General features: G+C 30.7%; 1 protein-coding gene across 2 annotated transcripts in view; it reads left to right on the forward strand.

The window, feature by feature from the left end:
• Window positions 1–19,785, forward strand: part of Alg12 (Alg12 alpha-1,6-mannosyltransferase) — a 57,363-nt gene extending 37,578 nt beyond the window's left edge. The window contains exons 6-9 of one of the 2 annotated variants that reach the window (XM_075365563.1): window positions 809–953; window positions 3,095–3,321; window positions 8,329–8,574; window positions 17,653–19,785. In XM_075365563.1, coding sequence (XP_075221678.1) covers window positions 809–953; window positions 3,095–3,321; window positions 8,329–8,574; window positions 17,653–19,309 — 2,275 coding nt within the window. In that variant the 3' untranslated portion in view covers window positions 19,310–19,785. The remainder of the gene's footprint in view (window positions 1–808; window positions 954–3,094; window positions 3,322–8,328; window positions 8,575–17,652) is intronic. The other variant, XM_075365564.1, reaches the window with a different exon arrangement.
• Window positions 19,786–21,391: the final 1,606 nt, after the last annotated feature.

Consider the following 21,391-nt stretch of genomic DNA (forward strand, 5'->3'; position numbering starts at 1 on the left):
TGAAACAAATAGTATTTACACACGTTTATTGAATTCAATAATGAACTGTTCGTTTGTTGAAAATATAAAAAATTTCTTCTATCACTGATTACTTGACTGCATCTATCATTTAAAGAAAAGTCTTATTAATATGTAATTTTATGTTATAAATATTTGTATTAATTGATTAATTCTTTACTTAAAGAATTGATTAATTCTTTACTTAAAGAATTAATCAATTGATACATTAAAGAATTGATCAATAACTATTTAACGGAGTTATAAAAAAAAAATTGCTCTGTTGTTTGCCTTTGCAAGCACTTTTATTTCTACCTAAGATAAATTTTATATAATCCTTTTTTTATTATCTGTTTTTGTTCTTTTGAAAATGGATTTAATATTTGTGCAGCATAACTACTCAAATGTAATACTAAGTTTTCTTTGTTGATTTACTCATTAATATATTTTGTAATTGAGTGTACTGGCTTCTAGTGTAGAATTTATTGAAAATCTGTCTGGTAAAAGTTAATTAGTAAAAATCTGAATGTATTAACGTATTTATTAATCTGAATTAAGAGACAAAGGAATATAGTGTAGGTTAATGACATTCAGTAACATTAAGGAGTTTTTTTACATTAATAGAAATATGTTAACACTTTTTTTATTTTTTCAACATTTGTAATATTTTCTTAGAATCTGATAAATATTACTTTTTTTTCTATTATTTAGCCTTGAAAAAATTAATAATTTTTTTTTTCTCTTTAAAATGCTTAATATTTCTTCCTTATGTACTATAATAAATTCATGATTTATTTAACTATTGTTGCAGAGTTATCAAAGTTGGAGTACCAGCTGGTCTGGTGTGTTTATTGTTAACTGTTACTATTGATTCAATGTTTTGGAAGCGCCCTCTCTGGCCAGAGGGTGAAGTGTTATGGTTTAATACAATACTTAACAAAAGTTCTGATTATGGAGTATCCTTTTGAAAACTTTAAAGTATCTTATTTAAAAATAATGTTTTCATATTAAGATTTTTTTCTTGTGATGTACATGTTTTGTATGAAATTTTATTTAAATTTTTTATTTGTGAAATATCTATTTTTTATTCAGCATTGTAAACACTATTCTTGAAAAAAATTTTATTTGATATTGTTGTTGAAATAATAGTCACTATTATCTTTTCTGCTAAGATTACTATAGTTTCTATGTTTAGTACTGTTTACCTTTCTTGTTGACATGTTTTGGAACCGCTCCATTGTCAAAAATTATTGCGCTGATACTTTATACAAGGTGCGACAATAAAGTAATGAGACTGATGTGAAAAAAAATGTTACTTACTGTTTTAGTCATGTTTAGGTGTTGTCTCCTTCAAAGTAGTTCCCCTCTGATTGCACACACTTATTCCAGCGCTTCTGCCATTGATGGTAACATTTCTGGAACTCATCTTCTGTAATATCCTCCAAGACCCTCGTCACAGCTTTTTGGACATTGTGTGTTGTTAGAAAATGGTGTCCCTTGACCGCCATTTTGACTCTTAGAAATAGAAAAAAATCACACGGAGCGATATCTGGTGAATAAGGTGGCTGTGGTAGTACTGAAATTTGTTTTGAGGTTAAAAATTGCTGTACTGACAGAGCAGTATGGGATGGCGCATTATCGTGATGCAGAATCCAATTATCAGCAATGTTGGCATGGACACGAAGAACTTTTTACGAAGTCTTTCTAAACTTTCTTTGTAGAAATATTGGTTAACTGTTTGTCCAGGAAGCACTCGCTCTTTATAAACAATTCCCTTGGAATTGAAGAAGCACACAAGCATGCATGTCACTTTTGACTTTGACATGCGAGCTTTTTTGGTCTGGGTGATCCCTTTGAGCACCATTGCAAACTTTGGCATTTTGTCTCTGGATCGTATTGAAAAAACCAACCTTCATCACCAGTGATAACACGGCTCAACAAATCTGGATTGATTTCTGTTTGCTCTAACAGATCAGCTGCCACATTTTTCCGTGTTTCTCGCTGTTGTGTGAGATTTTTGGGGACCATTTTTGCACAAATCTTTCTCTTACCAAGATCTTCAGTTAATATTAGACGAACCGTTTCATGATCGATGTTGAGTTCTTCTGCAATCATTTTCACGGATAATCTTCGATCAGATCGAACGATTTCACGCTCTCTGGTCAAGTTGAGATCTGTCCGTGAGGTTGATGGTCGTCCACTGCGGTCTTCATCTTCAACATTCGTTCTGCCTTCACTAAAAATTTTATGCCTCCGAAAAACTTGAGCTCTTGACATAACCTCCTCTCCAAAAGCCTTCTGAAGCTTACCATAAGTTGTCGTTACGTTTTCACCCGATTTAACGCAAAAAGAAATGGCATACCATTGCGCAATATTTTGCGGTTTCATTTCTGCGGCGAGAGACACAAACACGTGTTCACTTATTACAGCACAACTCACGACTGAGCAGTTGCATCAATGTGCCTCTTGGACTAGAAGTACTAAGGTACTAGACTAAGGTCAAAGATGGTGTGCCTACGCAAGCTGCAGGGTTGCCATATCTTGCAAAGAAAAATCAGACTCATTACTTTATTGTCGCACCTCGTATTTCTGTTAATCTTTATAACGTTTGGTCAATGCCCTTCCCTATGTTTGACTAAACGTTATATAAAGATTAACAGAAATATAAAAATCAGTACAATAAGTTTTGATAATGGAGTGGTTGTGAAACGCATCAACAAGAGATAAAAGGATGAAGTTCAGAAAGGTAAACAGTACTAAACATAGAAATTTTATTTGCTAGCATTGTTTTCAGATTATGAATTCTGAAAGTAAAGAATTCATTGCCCTTTATTCTATTATTTTAAGGTTTTTAATGATGAATCTTTGTACACTTTATTTTTTTGGAGTTAATTTATTTTTATGATGACTATTAGGACTTGACTAAAATTTGAAAATACCAAAGTATTGGGTTATGATCACTGACTGTTTCAGTCTGTGACATCTGATAATTTTATTAAGTTTTCTAGTGCTAACTGTAATTATTTGATAACAGCTTATTTAATTTTGCCTAAAATGAATAAAAAAATAATATTCATTCTTAATGATTAAATCACAGACATCACCTTTATTTTGGTACTTTTATTCAGCAATACCTAGGGGATTAGGTACGTCTGTTTTATTAGTTCCAGTTGGGGCTTATTTAGACTTACGTGTAAGAAGATTATTGTTACCATCGTTAGCTTTCGTCGCATTATTTTCTTTGTTACCTCATAAAGAACTGAGATTTATCATCTACATTTTTCCATTACTGAATGTAGCAGCCGCATGCACATGCAACAGAATGTCAGTACGAGGTGCTAAATTCTCATTTAGACATTTAAATTGTTTTACATTCTAATATTTAATTTTAGCCTGTATGAATAATGTTTTAGGATAATGTGTGTACTAATGTTTTGCGGTTTTTAGAAGTATGTTTTAGTTCATGTGTAGTTTTGAGGTTTTAGGACAATTATTCCATACTAAAATTTATTATTATAATGTAGTTTATCAACCTAAATAAATGTGGACAATGAATGTAGAGTTAATGCAGAAAAACTTCGATTACTGGAAAAAGTGAAGGTAAACTAAATTGTAATAAGAAATTTCTTGCCGTAATTAAATTTTTATGCAGTTATATTTCCAATCACGCTTGGTAACTGTACTTACTAATAGACTGCCAGCTATATTATTAGCAAGAGTTTCACTTTTGTTGATACAACTGGGAGCTTCATTTAATTCTCGGTAGTAATGAAATGTGTTTTTTTTTACAGCTCAGTATTAGTTGCAAGCCTACGATAATCTAATATCAGGTTCAAAGGTAGAACAGTAATTTATTGTATTAAAAATACTTTCACCTAACACTATATATAATATGCTAATGTGAATAAGCGAGCGGAGGTCGTAACAGTTATTATTAACTGTAATAGCATGAAATAGTACAGTATTAAATCCTGAAAAAATCTGTTTGTTTAAACGTCACAAATTTGCTTGTTAATTTCAGCCACAGAATTGATTTTGCCATTAAAAATTTTATCAGTCTTTGTTCTTCATATTCTGCAGGATCACGAATTGTAGCACTCATTATAAATGGACGAATGTACACAATTAACAACAAAGCTGTTGTTGCTAACAGCTGGTTATCGATTGAAGTAACTGAGCTGTGTAAGCACCATCTGTTTACATCATGTACATCGGTTGCAAATTGAAAACGGCTCTTACTTTAAAATCACATATTGTATGTGTCTTGTTTCTTGTTGAAGTGGCATGCTGACTTTTTCTTATTTTGTAGGGGTTTTTTTTTATGCAATTAATTACCCATTTATTTTGTGATTAATGTAAATATTGTTTTGTGGAGATGTTTTGAATTTCCTAGTTGACGTTAGATACAAATTGTATGTTAGTTTATTTAGTTGAAAAGTTTCACCTAGCTTAGATTTTATTATTTGAAATTAAAAAAAAAAAAAAAAAAATACTTAGTGATAGGTTGATGTTTATTTAAAAATATTATAGATCGACTAATTAGCCATTTAAACTAATTTGCCACTGATATCTAAAAAAAAAACTTTCATGCGAGAAACATGATTTTAGCAAAAATAATTATCAGACAATACCTTGTGTAACAAAACTATTATACCACATTGAAGAAGATGTAAAACAAGAAACCTAGTTGAGAACTATATTATCATTTTAGACAGCTTTATCAATAATGTGTCTTATATGTGCTAGTTTAACTTATTTCTATATTAGAATTGTTCAGTAATTTTCTTGTCTTATTTGTGTTGTTCCAGTAAATTTTACGGGTGTTACTTTCCAAGATAGTATTATTTAGAAGGCTTCAATTCTAGTATGGGAATTTTAGTATTTATTAATATTGTAGATCATGGAACATATAAACAATTTTTATTATTATACTATGTCTTTGTGTAATCGTAATGATAAGGATTCTATAACAGAAGTATACGGATGTTGATTTTCAGTGACAAATGAATGTTTGGTAATTCTTTATCGGAGAAATCTGTAGCAGATTTATCCATTTCTGCATACATATGCTGTATTACAGTCTATCTTCATGCAAATAGTCGATTTCTTTTTTTGAAGCATTTTGATTTTTGTGTCAGTCGGGAAGGAGTGTGGTAGTAGTACCGTCTATAAAATCTCTTATGTGTATGCGTTATATTTTTCTTGCATGATGATTATTGTTGCGTTTGGGAAAGAAAGTAAGCGAAGAAAAAACTGTGTGAATAGCATAGCGGGGAGATTATCCTCTTTAATTTTTGGGCTTAAAATTTGCTTTCTCCCGAGCTCATTAATCTGCTTGTTGTAAAGTTTTTGAATATCTATGTAGTGAGTGTTTCCTTGTTTATTTTTGGAGGAATTTTCCACGTTTAAAATATCAAAAATGATAGCATTCATAATAAATAAAGTGATTTAAATTTATTTCAAAAGATGTTTGTTATTTCAAAATTGCACGTTATGCTAAATTAAAAATATAAATTAATATAAAAAATATAAATTATCACCTAAATAAATATATCGCCTATGAAAAATCATTTAAATATCATTTAAGACATTTGTAATTGATAACTTTTCAAAATTCAAATAATTTATCGACAGTAAAAAAAAACGTAAAAAAATTAATACTGGTGATCAACATTTACGGGATACCGCATTATCAGTCAGTACATAGTTCTATAATTACATCGACATTTAACAGTAAAGAAAAAAGAAAAAAAATTAAAAAACATAACCGTAAACATTTTTTTGGGTTTTTTTTTTGTTTTGTTTTGTGATTGTAAGTAAAACATAAAAAAAACCAAATAAATTAAAAAATATTCAGTAGAATTATATTTCTTGTTAAACTATATTAATATTATCGATAGTATTTGGATACTCTAGTATATAACTCTAGTAATCCAAATTAGCTAGGATTAATGCTTATTTTTGCTAAGCATTAAATTAGTCTTATTTATAATGATATTAAAACTGTTTCTCTCATTCTGTCTCTCTCTCTCTCTGTCTCCAGTTGTACTCTGCTGTTACATGGGTTATGGAATATTGCAAACTATTACTTTACTGTCCAGTAAAAATTCCAGTAGAATGAACAGAGTTGTTAGATAAAATGCATAACAATAAAAATAATAGTAGTTAGTCATAAAAATAATAACAGTAAATGAAATGTAGCTGAAAGTAATATAATTTAAAAAAAAAGAAAAACTGTGAATTAAACAAAATAATAAGCGAGAGAATAAATTCTGGATTCTGTAGAACCAAATCATTCATACAAACTAATAAAAAATGATGTGAAAATTATAAAAATTTAATATGATATACTATACTATTTTGTTTTAAAACAGACATTAACTAATTAAAAAAGAGTTATTTAACTAAAAACATAGAAGGGCATTGGAGGAAAGACAAATTATAGTAAAATAAAAATTAATAAAGTATATAACCTTCTCCCATCACAATGATCCGCGCTTGATTAGCGCTCCGCGAAAATATGTTGGTAACTGATTGCCTCCCTTCATAGTCTATTTGCTACCCTCTTGTGAAAAAAATTTCAAAAAATTACATTATATTAAAGATATTTAACAGATTCTGACAAAAAAAAACATGTTACGATTGGATATTTTTTATGCCTGTAACAAAAAAAAAATTCCGACCTTTTAATACCCTCAATATAATCAGATTTTTCCAATTCTGCAAAAGAGTAGTTGTCTGCTTTGACTTCATCATTTGAAATTAATTTTTACCAGGGAGCCATTTCTGCAGGTTTAGAAAGAGGAAATAAGTGCTGGGAACCAAATACGGTGTGCGTGGAATCACTTTGAGGCGCAGATCATGTAATTTTGCAACAACAACCAAGATGTGTGTGCAGACTTATTACGGTGAAAGTGCACCTTCTTTTTGGTCCGAGGAGTGTGAGTAGGATTCTGCAGTCGATCCAGTAGTAAAGGATAGTATTTCCTTGTAATGGCTCTGCCTTTTTACCGGTGGCTTATGAGCACTATACACTAGAATCCTAAAAACCACTGCCATGACTTAAGTTGTAGATAGAACTGTTTTCACTTTCTTTGGTGGACTTTCACCTGCTCGCACCCTCTATTTGCACTGCTGTTGGTCTCTGGCATTTATTGGTGAACCCATGTTTCATCTACTGTTACAAAACTTGATTGAACTCAGCTCAAAGTGTTTAGTGAAATGCGATTTTGGTAGACTGTTAACAAACACGGCGCTCTGAGTGAAAAGGTTTTTCAAAAAATTTACAAAAATTGTGTAAAATGTAAGACACAATCTATCAACATGTTTCGATTTCAGCATGCTCATGTACCTTCAATCGGGATCATTTAATATGGCATTATGGATTTTTGTGATAATTTCATCATTTGTAGAAGTTTTGGGTGTCCTGGTGAGGGTTAATATCTTGAAATGGATATACGTATTTAAATTCTGTATCCTGCTTTTTACTGTCAAAAGCAGAGGAAGAATCCTTTAAAGTGGAATTTCTTTCGTATGTCTGTTAAGGTTAAACCTTTTAAAACAAAATACTTCATAACATTTTGAACTTCAGTTTTATCCATTTTTCAGAAAACATCAACTAAACGCAAGCGGTTGAAACTTTGCAGCATGCTATCTAAAAAAAAATCATACTTGACGATAATAATAATTTTTTCATACTTGTGTCATCTCTATGTAAGGCTGAATACTTTCTGAACAAAGATGGTATAATCAGTTCTGTCATCCATGTAGTCCAAGAATTTCGTGCAATTATCCAACAATGTATCTTGGAATATTTCCTAGATTGAAACAGGGTGTTAATGGTTGGTAGAGGATGTGAGGTGATGTCAGCTTTATTTTTTTTTATTAGTAATTTTAATTTTTTATTTATTGGATTTTTGTTAAATTTTATTAGGATTTTCATTATTTCCAAACACGTTTTAGTGATATATAATTTTAAGATGCTCTGTGCTTATTGCTGTATAATGTGAGTGTGACGCATACTATTATGCACATGAGTTGTCCAGTTGTTCTTAAAACTTGCTCTTAGAACTCGCAAAAGGTTTTCCTGCAGCTAAATGTTGAAATATTTAGTTTGTGAATATTTCCATCTATTTATAGATGAGATTAGTTGATATATATTTTTTTGTTTTAAAAAGTGTCTACTTAATTAAATCTTTTCACGAAAATGAAAAAAAAAGTATTTTTTTCTGATGAAAATTAAAAGACTAGTATTTTTTTGTTAAGTACTATAACTAAGATGTATTATATTCACTTTATGTATGATTTATATTATTGATTTTGTTATTTCAGATGGATTAACAGACACAAATCACCATATTACGGACTTTTTAGTGTTGGAATTGTCGCACATATTATAATGAATTTTGTGTTTTCAATATTTCTTCTTAATGTGGCAAGTGTTAATTACCCTGGTGGTGTTGCCATGGGGCGTTTACATCGTTTAGAATCTGAAACAGCTCCAGTATCAGTACATATTTGTAATTTAGCTGCACAAACTGGTGTATCACGATTTGCTCAGCTGTATTCAAATTGGAAGTAAGTATTCATTTCATAATGTATTTAAAAAAAATTATTTCGTCTTATATCAATAAACATATAAAACTACATTTTCTTATTATTAAATTGTTTCAGATTTATTAGATTTGAATAGAAAAAGTGAGATTGATAGTTTAATAATTCACATTATTTCTGTAAATTGTATATTACTGTGATATCATTTTATCACATAGTTTGTGAAACAAATGATTAAATCATCTGGGTTTAAAATTCTACACTTTATTGATATATCTTCAGTGCGTTTTCAGAATAGACTGTACTCAAAATGTGATACTGACCTGGCATGTTGTAACCGTGTTCGTTTATTTTATCTAATTACAGAAAACATTTTGCATGCAGAAAAATTTCTTTCAGATATTTTATAGATTTTTAATGTAAGGGTTGGGCTTTTAACTCTTTCTATGACACGGGAATAGAATGATAACTTTAGAAGTATTGATGAAACTTTAGACCTATTTATACAGTGTATTTGAAAAGTAATTATACACCTGTCATGTTCTAGTACAGCAATATGTAACATCAACTTATCTTACAGGAGTTGGAAATGGCCCCCATGAACATCCACACATTCTGCAAATGTTCTTGTTGTCGAAGATTCTCACAAGTTGTTCATGTGAAGATTTCCACAAGTTTGTGAAATCATGAATAACAGTTTGAAGTTTCTGGAGACTATGGGGGTTTCTTTGATTAGCATTATTTTTTGCTTAACTCCAGAAGTGAAATTCCAGCGGGCTTAAGTCTGGAGAATGATATGGCCACAAGCCCTTAGAAGTAATTCAATCTTTGAAAACCTCTTGCTCTTCTTAAGACTGCCTGGCTATGTGTACGGTCCAAGCATTATTAATTTTGGTTAACTCTTCCATGAACCGGTGAACGATTTCACAATAATGGGCTGAATTTATTGCCTCTGTGAAGAATATTGGGCAAACTATTCTTCTGGATACGGCAACCCACACCCAAATCTTGTCATGTAGAGGAATTTTGTGTACGGCATGTGAGGTATTGGCAGACCGTAAATGATAGTTTGGTGTGTGTACATATCCTGATAATGGAACCGTGCCTCATCGGTATGGAAAACTTATTTCAAAATAATGTCTGAATTGTTCGCTAGAAACTGTTGAAACCATTCACGGTATTGAATTTGTTTTCCACAGTCTATGGTCATTAATTTTTGAACCGGTTTCAGTTTATATGGGATGAGACTGAGCTTATGAACTGCCTTGTTTGCAGCTACAACACTGATATTTTTCTGTCGGGTCAACTTTAACATGGACTTGTTTGGACTATGTTGCGTAGTAGTTGATATGCCTTGCGCGGTTTTTCTTCATTGAATTTTGTCGGTCTGCAACTTCACTTCTTCTTTATCGATCTTGTCTTCATAAGTTTCTAATTTGACATCTTATACTATGTTGATTGAGAATTGTTGTACGAGGAAATCTAGTAGAAAACTGGTCTTTACTGTCATGTGTACTCACCAAACTCACTGATGATTGTATTCACTGTCCTGTAGTTAACACCATTCTGAGCGCATACGGGAAGGCACGGTGTCTATGGTTCAAAGTTAATGAACACATAATGAACAACATAGAATCAAAGATGCTTTGTCATCTCAAGGTGACCAGCCTGACTGGCTCACAGAAGCAAACTGCAAGCAACACAGGATTACCAACCAACCTTTGCAGAAAACATTACAATGTGCGGGATACAATTTCATTATATATCGTCCTGCTTAAATAAGTGAATAGTTAATTTTCAAACACGCTGTTCTTAATTATTAAAATTTTATTGACTTTTATCGAAATAAAAAGCTAGAATATCTTCTCTTAAGGAAATTTTTTTTTATTTAAAATTTGAACATGGTGCATTGTCTAATTAACAATCTATGTGCAAAATGGGCAAAAAATTGGGTACTTTTTCTTTACTGTTTCTAGATGGTTGAGTTGATTTTTTGAGTCATTTGTGAACCTTGGAGTGGTAGAATTGAAAAATAATTTTGTAGAACATTGGTGTAATTGGACACATTGGTGAATGGACAACATTCCTCTCTGCTTATTCTGAATTGCCCTTCATAGACGTTGAAGATTCACACAGTATGAGGCTGCAGTGACGGTCGTGCCATGTTCCATGAATTCCACCAAGAGAACTCCATTCTGGTCCCAGAACACAGTAGCCATACACTTTGTGTTGGAGAAGGTTCGCTTCAACTTCTTTGGTTTACTGGGAGAATGAGAATGCATCCACTGTTTGATTGTTCTTTTGTTTCTTCAGTTTCGAAATGGACCCATGTCTCGTCCCCTGTGACAATTTTGTTCAAAAAATCTTCATTGTGGTAGTGCTGGAGAAACGTTAGGGAGGTGTCCATTCTCATTGTTTTGTGATGGTTGGACAGCATCTTGGGAACCTATCTTGCACACAGTTTGCGGTACTGAAGTCTCTCACTCACAGTGGTGTAGAGAGCTGACCTTGAAATTTCAGGAAACGATTCACTCAATACAGAAATTCTGAACCGACAATTTTCTCGAATTGCCTCATCCACTCGCTCAATGAGATCATTGGTTGACACTCGCTTCCTTCCCTGACCGCCTGCATCATGAACATCTGTACATCCTGCTTTAAGGTTCCTGCACCATTGTCGCACTTTTCTGCCACTTATTGAAGTTTCACCGTACACATTACTTATTCGCCGATGAATTTCAGCTGCATTACACCCCTCAGCCTGAAGAAATAGAATTACCGCACGCACTTCACACTTGGCAGGAGATGCTATTGTTTTAGACATGTTTACGTGCTAGCTGCGTGTTTGGAACTAAACGCAGTGATGCGGCGTGATTGAAGGCCATACTAGAGACGCTGTGCAACACATATGTGCAAAGGTTCATCCGATTTTTGCGCGGGTTTTTATTTTGTGACCGATCAGACCTTGAAAAAAAAAATAACCCTTGTATTTAATTTTATAATATTTGACACTATATTTTTATATATAATTTTTAACATTTTTATATTTTCATTAATAAATTTTCAAATTTTATTTTGCTTTTTATATTTTAATTTGTTATATATTTTATTTTATTATACTTTAATTTTGAGTTTAATATGTAATTTACAAAATATTTTACAAAAAAAAAAGTGTGGGTTGCTGCGAAAGCGCTTTTGTATAAGATTGTATAAATAAAATAAGATGAGTGTCATTTTGTTTTATTCAATTCTGTACTTGGGTGGATCAAGTTGAATATATTTTATATATATACAGTTATTAGTACAGAGGTGATATGGGTCTTGAAAAGATTGACTTTAGAAAAGATAAATAAGATAAATAAAGATAAAGATATATATATATGTAGTATTTACATAATTATTAAATGTAAACTGTCAGTGATACTCTAATAATTGTCATTAAATGATTATAATAACATCAGAGAAAATATAAACAAACATGAAAAAAATAAAATGCGTACAGTAATTGTAAGAGTAAGTAAAAACTGTACTGTAAATGATTTGCTGACTCTGCTAGTATACATGTTGATTCACATAGTGTTACTGGTGTTTTCTGAACTCATTCTGTTTGTGAAAATAATGAAAAATGTTCACAGAAACATGGGTGAAACAGTGAAGCATTCTGTTAGCAAGTAACGGCTAGGGAAAGATTTTGCCCTGATTCCTGGGCAAAGAGTGAAATAAAACCATACTGAATTTCTAGGAGCCCAAATTAAGAGGTAAATAATCTTGATGGTTTCTTGTGGTTTTTAATCTGAAAATTGAATAAAAAAGGTTCCAGAACCATATCTTTAGTAGTTTTAATAATATCAGATGTAAAACAGAAAAATTTGTTGTCTAAAAATCCTTTTTTTATGTTGGTAATACAAAAAATTTTTTAAATAACTAATAAATGCATAAAATTTATTATCAAAATTTGTAGAAAATTTAATTACAAAAAAATTGATGTAAAATAGCCCGATAAAAACACATATATTTTCAAGAAATTTTATTTTATTTTTAACATTTACTATATGAAAACTAAGGGGATACACGTACAAGGCATATTTGCTTTCCTACAAAGTGCAATGATATAAAAAATATTGTTATATTAAAGATAATAAAATTAAAAAAATAGTACTAATATTATTCAGACGATAAAGTTTATGTATCTTTCTCAAATTCACCGTCAAATTGAACATTTGAGAAATTATGATTTTGTAATTTGGTAACAGAAATCAGCTGGCCAATAATTCATTTTATGTCATGTTATCAGTACATTACATATTCTGCGTTACTGCTGTGAGTTGTTGTCATTTCAGTACAGCTTAATTAATTATGTGCATGTTTGTTTTAATTGGTGTCAATGCCTTTGTTATTTATGACTGGGGAATATGCTGAAATGGTATTTTTCTTGGGGTTGTGTGATGGAAATGTAACTGCTGCTGCAGAATTTCAAAGACATTTTCCTAATTGCAGAGTTTCAGATTGTAAATTTATTAGTGAAACATTTCATATGCTACAACAAATGGATACACTCTTCCAGCATTAGTTCTTACTGTTATGTTATGCCCTTCATTGATGAAACCATTACTGGGGCTACTCAACGCAGTCTGGAGTTAGTACATGCTGCCTTTCCCAGCAGTTCGGAGTTTCCCAGTCTTCGGTGTAGAGGACACTCGTACAACAAGCTGTATCCTTACCATAATGAACGAGTATAAAATTTTCAACAAGAGATCCTGCTTTTTTGAAATGTTGCAACTGGTTGAATATGAACTGTCTATTGCATAAGTTCATTTTATTTACTGGTGAGGCTCAGTTTACTCAGGACAGTATCAATAATCTTTGCAATGAATACACTCGGGCAGAAGTCAATCCATGCACAAGAGTAGAGCATAATTTCCACGCTGGTTTAGCATCAATGTGCGGTGTGGTCTAGTTTACGGTCGGCTAATTGGACCATTCATTCTCCCAGGACATCTTAATTCTGACATTTATTTAGAATTCAGTAACGAACAATTGCTGCTGCTATTAGAAGATGTTTCATTAGCATCAAGTTACTGCACATAATTTCAGCACGATGGTGCACCTCCCCGCTTCTCTTTGTGCCATATTGGCATACTTAAATGAGCAATTTCCTTCCAGAGTGATGGATTGATTGGGTTGGGATCACATTCCTGGCCGCCAAGATCAGCAGATCTAACACCATTAATTTTTGTGTGTAGGATTGGATGAAAAGTATTGTGTACAAGAGAAAAAGTGATATGTGTGAAGGGTTGGTTACTTGTATTACACATGCCACCGCTTAAATTAAGGAAAGTTATGCAGAATTGCAGAGAACAAAGTTAGCAATCCTAAATTCTGCAGGCAAATATATTGAAGTAGAAGACAGCTTTTTGAAAATTTACTGTAAACTTTATTAAATTTGTAGATTATATTTTTATTTTTTTAACATTATATCGGTCATATGTTAACTTCATTTTCTGTAGTTGATGACATTTAAAAGTTTTCTTATGGTAATTGTTGGGTAAATTTAACAAAAAACACAGTTCGTATTTGCCAAAAGAAATTGGACTTTAATGAGAAAGAACAAATGAACTTATGTTAAAAATCATAATCTTAAAACTAAAAAGAAAATTATAAAAATAACATAATTTGATGATACATAAGAATATCAACTGAAATCAGCATCTGAACAATGATGTTAAATGAAAAAAAAATACATGAATATACACTTTTAAATACAGATTTTGACAATATACATTTTTGACAAAGCCTGAAAAACAAGAGAACATGAAACACATTAATTTTAATTGTAAATTTAGAAAAACATAATATCAATAGAAAAATGTAACTGGCAAACAGTTGTACTACTGACATATACTATAATGTGACAAATAGCAATGAACGAATGTCATTAACTTAGATAAATGAATTACAATAAATCTTAATTGGCACTGGCCTTTTCTGAATTAAGAACATCAACAAACTTAACGTTAAATAATAATTAATACATGTAATTCTAGTTTAGTGTAGAAAAAAGGCCACAATGATATTCTAGTACAAAAAGAGTTAATAACAATAATCAAATTGTGATAAGTAAACATAAAAATATTTTTTTTTGTCTTCAGTCATTTGACTGGTTTGATGCAGCTCTACAAGATCCCCTATCTAGTGCTAGTCGTTTCATTTCAGTATACCCTCTACATCCTACATCCCTAACAATTTGTTTTACATATTCCAAACGTGGCCTGCCTACACAATTTTTTCCTTCTACCTGTCCTTCCAATATTAAAGCGACTATTCCAGGATGCCTTAGTATGTGGCCTATAAGTCTGTCTCTTCTTTAAAAATAAAGAGTTAATTACAATATAATCGCATTGAAATTAATTGAGCACGTAAAATAGGTTGCAGCTGAACAATGACAACCTTATGTAAGTAACCTGTCGTGACTGTACTTAAGTGAAATTGAAACTTGAAAGGCATAGCTAAGATGAACTGAATGTTCCACAAATTTTAATGATAACATAACTGTTTAACGTAATAAGTAATGAAAAACTGAACTTGCCTGTAGCACACAAATATTTGTAAGAGAGGAACTCATGAATGAAGGTAAAACGAATACATACAGTAAATTCCTGGGCGTAGTCCGCCGTGGTGTATCAGGAATACAGTGGTTGGAATGTGGCTTCGAGGTTGAGCAAGACTGTGCATCTGAAATGTGTAGCAACGAGTTTGAAGAAATTCTGCTTCGCTGAAATTGTAATAAGAAGCTGGAGAAAATTCGGCGTCGACAGAATTGTCAGCTTGTAATGATTGAAGCACTTTCCACAGAGAAGTAATGTAGAATTTGAAGAATAACTTCACGAAGAAACGAGGCTGGACGAACATAGAAAACTGTGAAATCACGAAAAACTGATGAGTAGAATTAGAAAATATTTTAACAGAGAAATACCGCAACGTTTATAAGTGCGAAGATGACGAAAGTATTAATATTAAGTGAAAGAAAGAAAACATCGAAGCCTGGCCCTCCAAGAGGATCAGGATCCGCAGAACGTGAAAGTCCGAACTAGAATGAATAAAAGCTTGCGTGGTGAGAAGTAGGGGAAGCGAACAAAGCAATGGACAGAAGAGTGTGTGTGTGTTGACAACAAGAGTAGTGTCTTAGCGTTAGTATGAGAACGATTAGAGAAATGGTGTGGAATTCGGGAACGAAGACATAACAAAAATAATTTAAGCGAGCAGTCCACTAAAGAATTACGTAAGACTGATAAAAATAATTTCTGAATACGCAAGTTGAAGAAATGACATCAGGGCAGACAAAGAGAAATAGACTTCTAGGAACTATGACAACATTGAAATCGGTTGAGAATAAAAAAAACACTAAGCCTAATATATACATTAAGACTTAACAGCAATGAAATAATGCGTGTTATAAATAAGCTAACACCAATACGATGATGCAATAGTCAGACAAGCTGGAGCCTGAGAGAAATTGATGTCGAAAATAAATCCAAATAACCTATTTAAAAATACACGTAGATAAGCCTTACAAAAAAGCAAAATAAATTACCAAGCCTGAAAACTACAAGACTCGACCAATTCATTGGAATAAAACGACTTTACGCCAACGGCGTAAACAGTAATTATTACTAATAAAATCAAATTTCTTGAGCTGAAATTTGTTTTTTATTGGGCTGTTTTACATCATTTTCTCAGAATTAGATTTCTACAAGTTTTGTTAATAAATTTTACACATTTATTAGTTATTTAACAAAGTTTTCATACTACAGACATAAAAATGTTTTCAGACAACAAATTTTTTTAGTTTATATCAGATATTATGAAAATTATTGAAGATATAGTTCTGGAATTGTTTTATTATATTTTCAGGTCAAAACCATAAGAAACCATCACATTTACCTCTTAATTTCAGTTCCTAGAATTTTAATAGGATTTTATTTCACTCTTTGCCAAGGAATCAGGGCAAAATCTTTCGCTACCGGAGCATACCGCTACCTGCTAACTGAGCATTTCTGGTCCCATGTTTATATGAACTTTTTTCATTATTTTCACTAGTAGATTTAGCTTGAAGTGGCAGTAGCACATGAACCTCTCTGTATCTTTGTGTTAGTATCTTATAATACTAACTTACTAAGGCAAAGGTTTTTTAGTTTAAAAAAAATCATCTGGACTATAACAATATTTTGGAATAGGTATTCATAAAGATCACTTTTGATGATTTTTTAATTCTGTAGTTTCTGAATATTTTTTTATTTGAAATTGAGTTTTTTAGCATGAGTTTTTTAACCAAAAACAGCAGTTCAGAAAGGAAGTTCAGTTAGGATGATTCAGAAAAATAAAATTCTTTAATTTCTTAAAAACATTTCTTCCATATTTTTTTATTTTAATTACATTTAATTATTAACTGTTTTCCTTGTGGCAGTTCTTCTATTTTCTTTGTGACAGTACCTACCTTAATTTGTCTATTTTTATTAACCTAATATTTAGTGAAAGTTGCTACAGAGCATTTTGGATATTGTATTTTATTCTAAAAGTTTTCTTAACTTAAAAGATTTTGTATTGTATATCTGTAAAGATAATCCTTTTTCTTAGTAAACAAAACTTCTACAAAACTTATACATGAAATTTTAGACAAAAAATATTTGTAAATAGGTTTTTTAATCATTAAACATTTAACCATCTTTAATTTCAGGCGAGTGAAAAATGTATTGCCAAAAAAATTTACCTGAAAATCATACTGTTTTTGAGTAAATTGGTACATAATGTATGCAAATTTAAAAAAAATAGTTATTAAGAAAAGAATGATCGTATAAAGCTGTTTATAAACATCTTAATACAGCCAGCCACTTAATGCTATTCTACTACAGGTTCAAAGTTAACAGCTGTAAAATCCCTAGACAATAAAAGTAAATTACACTTGTAGTAATTAATTCAGAAAAGAATATTTTCATGAATTTATATCGATGAAGTACATTTTATATACCCCAGTTTTTATAAGTATACATTAAATTGCTATAAAAGTTTTCCTTATTTAAAAATGTCTGGTTTATTATGTTTCAGTTACAGCAAGGTTGAGAATTTGCCAGATGGTGCACCTGAATTGTATAATTTTACATATCTCGTAATAGAAGCAAAAAGTAAATATTCTCCAGTTATAAAAATGTATAGTAAAACTCACGATATATTAGATACTGTAGAAGGATTTTCACATATTAATTTTAATTATAATTCGTTTCCACCGGTTAGAATAAAGGTTAAACCGTATCTATTTATTTTAAAATTAAAAAGTAATGCTGTTTTACCAGATAATTTAATACAAATGGGAATTACAACTGAAGAATTATCAAAAGAAATATTTCCTGATAATTCACAAGGTACTGTTAATATGATTACAGAAAGAACAAGAGAAGAAGATGAAGAAGAATTATATGATGATAAAATTGAAGATAAATTAGAAGACATGACTGATGTTTCAGATGAATCTACTATTGTATTAGACTTTAGTGAAAGTGAAGAAGTTACTGTGTCTGATGAACCTGAAAGTATAGAGGACAAATATGATGATAGTATAAATATTAAGAAAGACAATACTGGTTATGAAGAACATGATAAAACTGTTAATATAAATAAAGAAGAATCGTACGAAATAAGTAATGAAGATGTTAAGAAAATACATACAGAACAAAGTGAAGAAGAAGAAAAAGGTGAGGACAAAGGTGAGAAAAAGGAAGACAAAGTAGAAGAAGAAGAAGAAGAAGAAGAGGAGGAGGAGGAGGAGGTGAAGGAGAAGGAGAAGGAGGAGGAGGAAAAAAGTGTAGTAAACAGAGTTGTAACTGGTAATGAATTAAATATAAATACTGATTTTAAAACTATGAAAGAAAATAAAACCGATGTTCCCCCAAAAAGATTTAAAAGTAATATTAAACAAATTATTAAGGCATATAAAGAAACTAATGAAAATATTGAAAAGAATGAATCTGTTGATTCTGTTAGTACTAATTTAAAGACTGTTATTAGTAATATGAAAAAGAAACCTATAATTAAACAAAAGACTGATAGTTTGTTTAAAAGTAATAAACCTGTTATTAATATTGAAAAAGATATAATCAAAAATTTTGATCTCAGAAGGGATTCAAGTAAAATAACAGTAAATCAGTATGTAAAACAGCAGATGTTAGAAAAACAGATGTTACAAAATCAACAAAAGCAATCGCAACTACTAAAAGAAAAACCACAAAAGGAACAATTGCAAGAAAAACAACAACAACAGCGACAGCAACAACAACAAAATATAGTGCAACAAGATCAACAGATATTACAATTACAATTAGAACAACTGAAACAATTGTTACAACAACAGCAGGAGCAACTAGAACAGTTGTTACAACAACAGAAAAAAGTACAACAAAATACAAATATTGAAATGAATGAAGAAATTTCAATTACTAGTGAAAATTCTGTTTCCGATAAAGTTGTTGATAATATAAATGTGTCTCAGCTTGAAGAATACGAAGAAAAGAAAAAGAGGACAAAACTTCGTATAAAAAATATTATACAAAATTTAAGAGCGACGTCAGCTGCTGCAGCTGCTACAACTGAAGGGGATACTAATGTTAGATTACAAGATTTAAAAAATAGATCAGATCCTGATAATTTTAATCTTCCAGATATAATTGAAGATTTAATTGAAACAGAAGATGATGAAGATTATGAGTAATAAAAATAATAAATAAAATATTTTTTACATTTGTAAAAGTACTGATGGTGGGTAATGTATTAATAATACACATGATGAGTAACTTGTATTAAGTGGTAGCTAATCAAACTGTAAATTTAATCTGAACTGACTTTTTTTTTACTTTTGTATAATTCTGTTAATAGAGTTCACTTCAGTGAAGTTCATTTCCATTTGTAAATCTCCAGAGTAAAAAGAAAAAAATAAACATTACTTTTTGTAGGTTTAATTTTCAGAATTTAATTACTGTATCGCTACTGTTACTATTTTTACTGTTTTAATATGAAAGAAGAAGTACACAGTAAAGTGCAATTAAGGAGTCATAAAATATAGGTTATGAGAAGTTTTCTTATACTGTAATTTTTATACTGCTACTTGTATATTTTATTAAAAAATATTTTTTATGTTTGTTTTTTCAGTGTTCAGTTGTGGGGAACTATTAAAGATTATTTATTTTATGTTTTAATATTTTTAATTTCTGATCATTTATACGCACTTAAATATAAATTGTTCATATTAAGTAATGAATTTAAGTAAATGTGATTGAAAAAAAATTGGTACTTGTTCTATTATCTGAATGCTACTTAAGAATTTTGTATTGATATCTGTAGCTGTTAAATTGCAAGTGAAGTGCATAAAATTATAGTACGTTTTTTTCGTCAGAAGTTTACATAAAATATTTATGTTTAGTATGATATAGAACTTGTATGATGTTACCGTCACAAAATTTGATAAATTATCTGCAGTACTGTAGAACCTGAAGTAGACTTTATTAAAAAATAAGAATAATTCCAGTTCTTTTCTAAAAAGTCTGTAAAGGAGTGTAATATTAACAAGTAATTTATTTTAAGAAAGTTTGTCAGCGATCTTCCAGTTTTTGTCTATTTCATAATAAATTTTGTTTGTTACAGAAAAGAGTAGATATCTACTCACAGGGTTTAGACTTCTTTAGGAAGTTCCTGTAACAAAATTAAAATCATGATTATCACTATTGTGTAAGAATTTACAGGTTAGTGCCGCAATGTTTTTATCATGCTATTTAACAGCAACTATGAATAAATGAAAGTCAATCTTTTGTGACCGCTATTTGGAAGCGGACAATCGATGCTAAATTAATACCTTCATTAATTGAAATTATATATATCTATTTATAGTTTAGTAAATTAAATTCTAGCAATACAGTTATTTTAAAATTAATTTTTTACATCTACCGCTATTGTTTTTTCCTATATGTTTTTACAGAGATCGCTTGCTTCATCAGAATGTGCTTTTATGAAAATGACACAAAAAACACAAAAATTCTTAATATTAAAATTACTGAGGTATGATAGGTGTATCGGTCAAGCATCAGAAAATATCAGTATATTTTCCAAACAGATTATAATAGCAGCAGAATAATTGATATATTAGTAACCGATATGATTTTTATACTTTTCTGTAACTGTAATATTTTAGGTTATCTTTTTTATTAAATTTCATAAAAACACGGTCAGATGACGTAGATCTTCAGTGGATGTAATGAACCGGAGGAAAAAACAGAGTTGGCGGGGGATTTTTGGAGTCACCGTTGTAGGGTTGCTAATGTGCTATGAAAGATGACTAATCTGCTTGTAAAAAGTATAAAATTTTATTTTCAGTTTCATCACACAAGTTTTGCTGAAATCGATGTCACACGCTTACAACATTGAGCGCATTTCCTCATCTAACCCAACTATAGTATTTATTTCCATAGCTTCTACCACATCATTTTTGAAGTCCTTTACATTATCTCTGTCATCCATTACAAACATCAACAGTAGCAGATGTACTCAGTTACATTTCGGTGGTACTATTTAGCGGTGCAAGATGCTCAACTGATAACACCTTGTCTTTCAGATGTTGTCAGTAAACCCTCTGACATTCAGCATTGGTCATTTTATGCTTTTTGGATTTACTGTGATCTATTTCACTCTCCCGTAGGTGTTTGCAATACTTTTAACATGTTTAACGCCTGTACGATACAACATTTCATCTAAATGTTTTTACATCTGTAATTACTATTATTTAGAAATTTTAATAATACGA

The sequence above is a fragment of the Lycorma delicatula genome, chromosome 5, assembly GCF_047948215.1.
Source record: "Lycorma delicatula isolate Av1 chromosome 5, ASM4794821v1, whole genome shotgun sequence".
Lineage (NCBI taxonomy): Eukaryota > Metazoa > Arthropoda > Insecta > Hemiptera > Fulgoridae > Lycorma > Lycorma delicatula.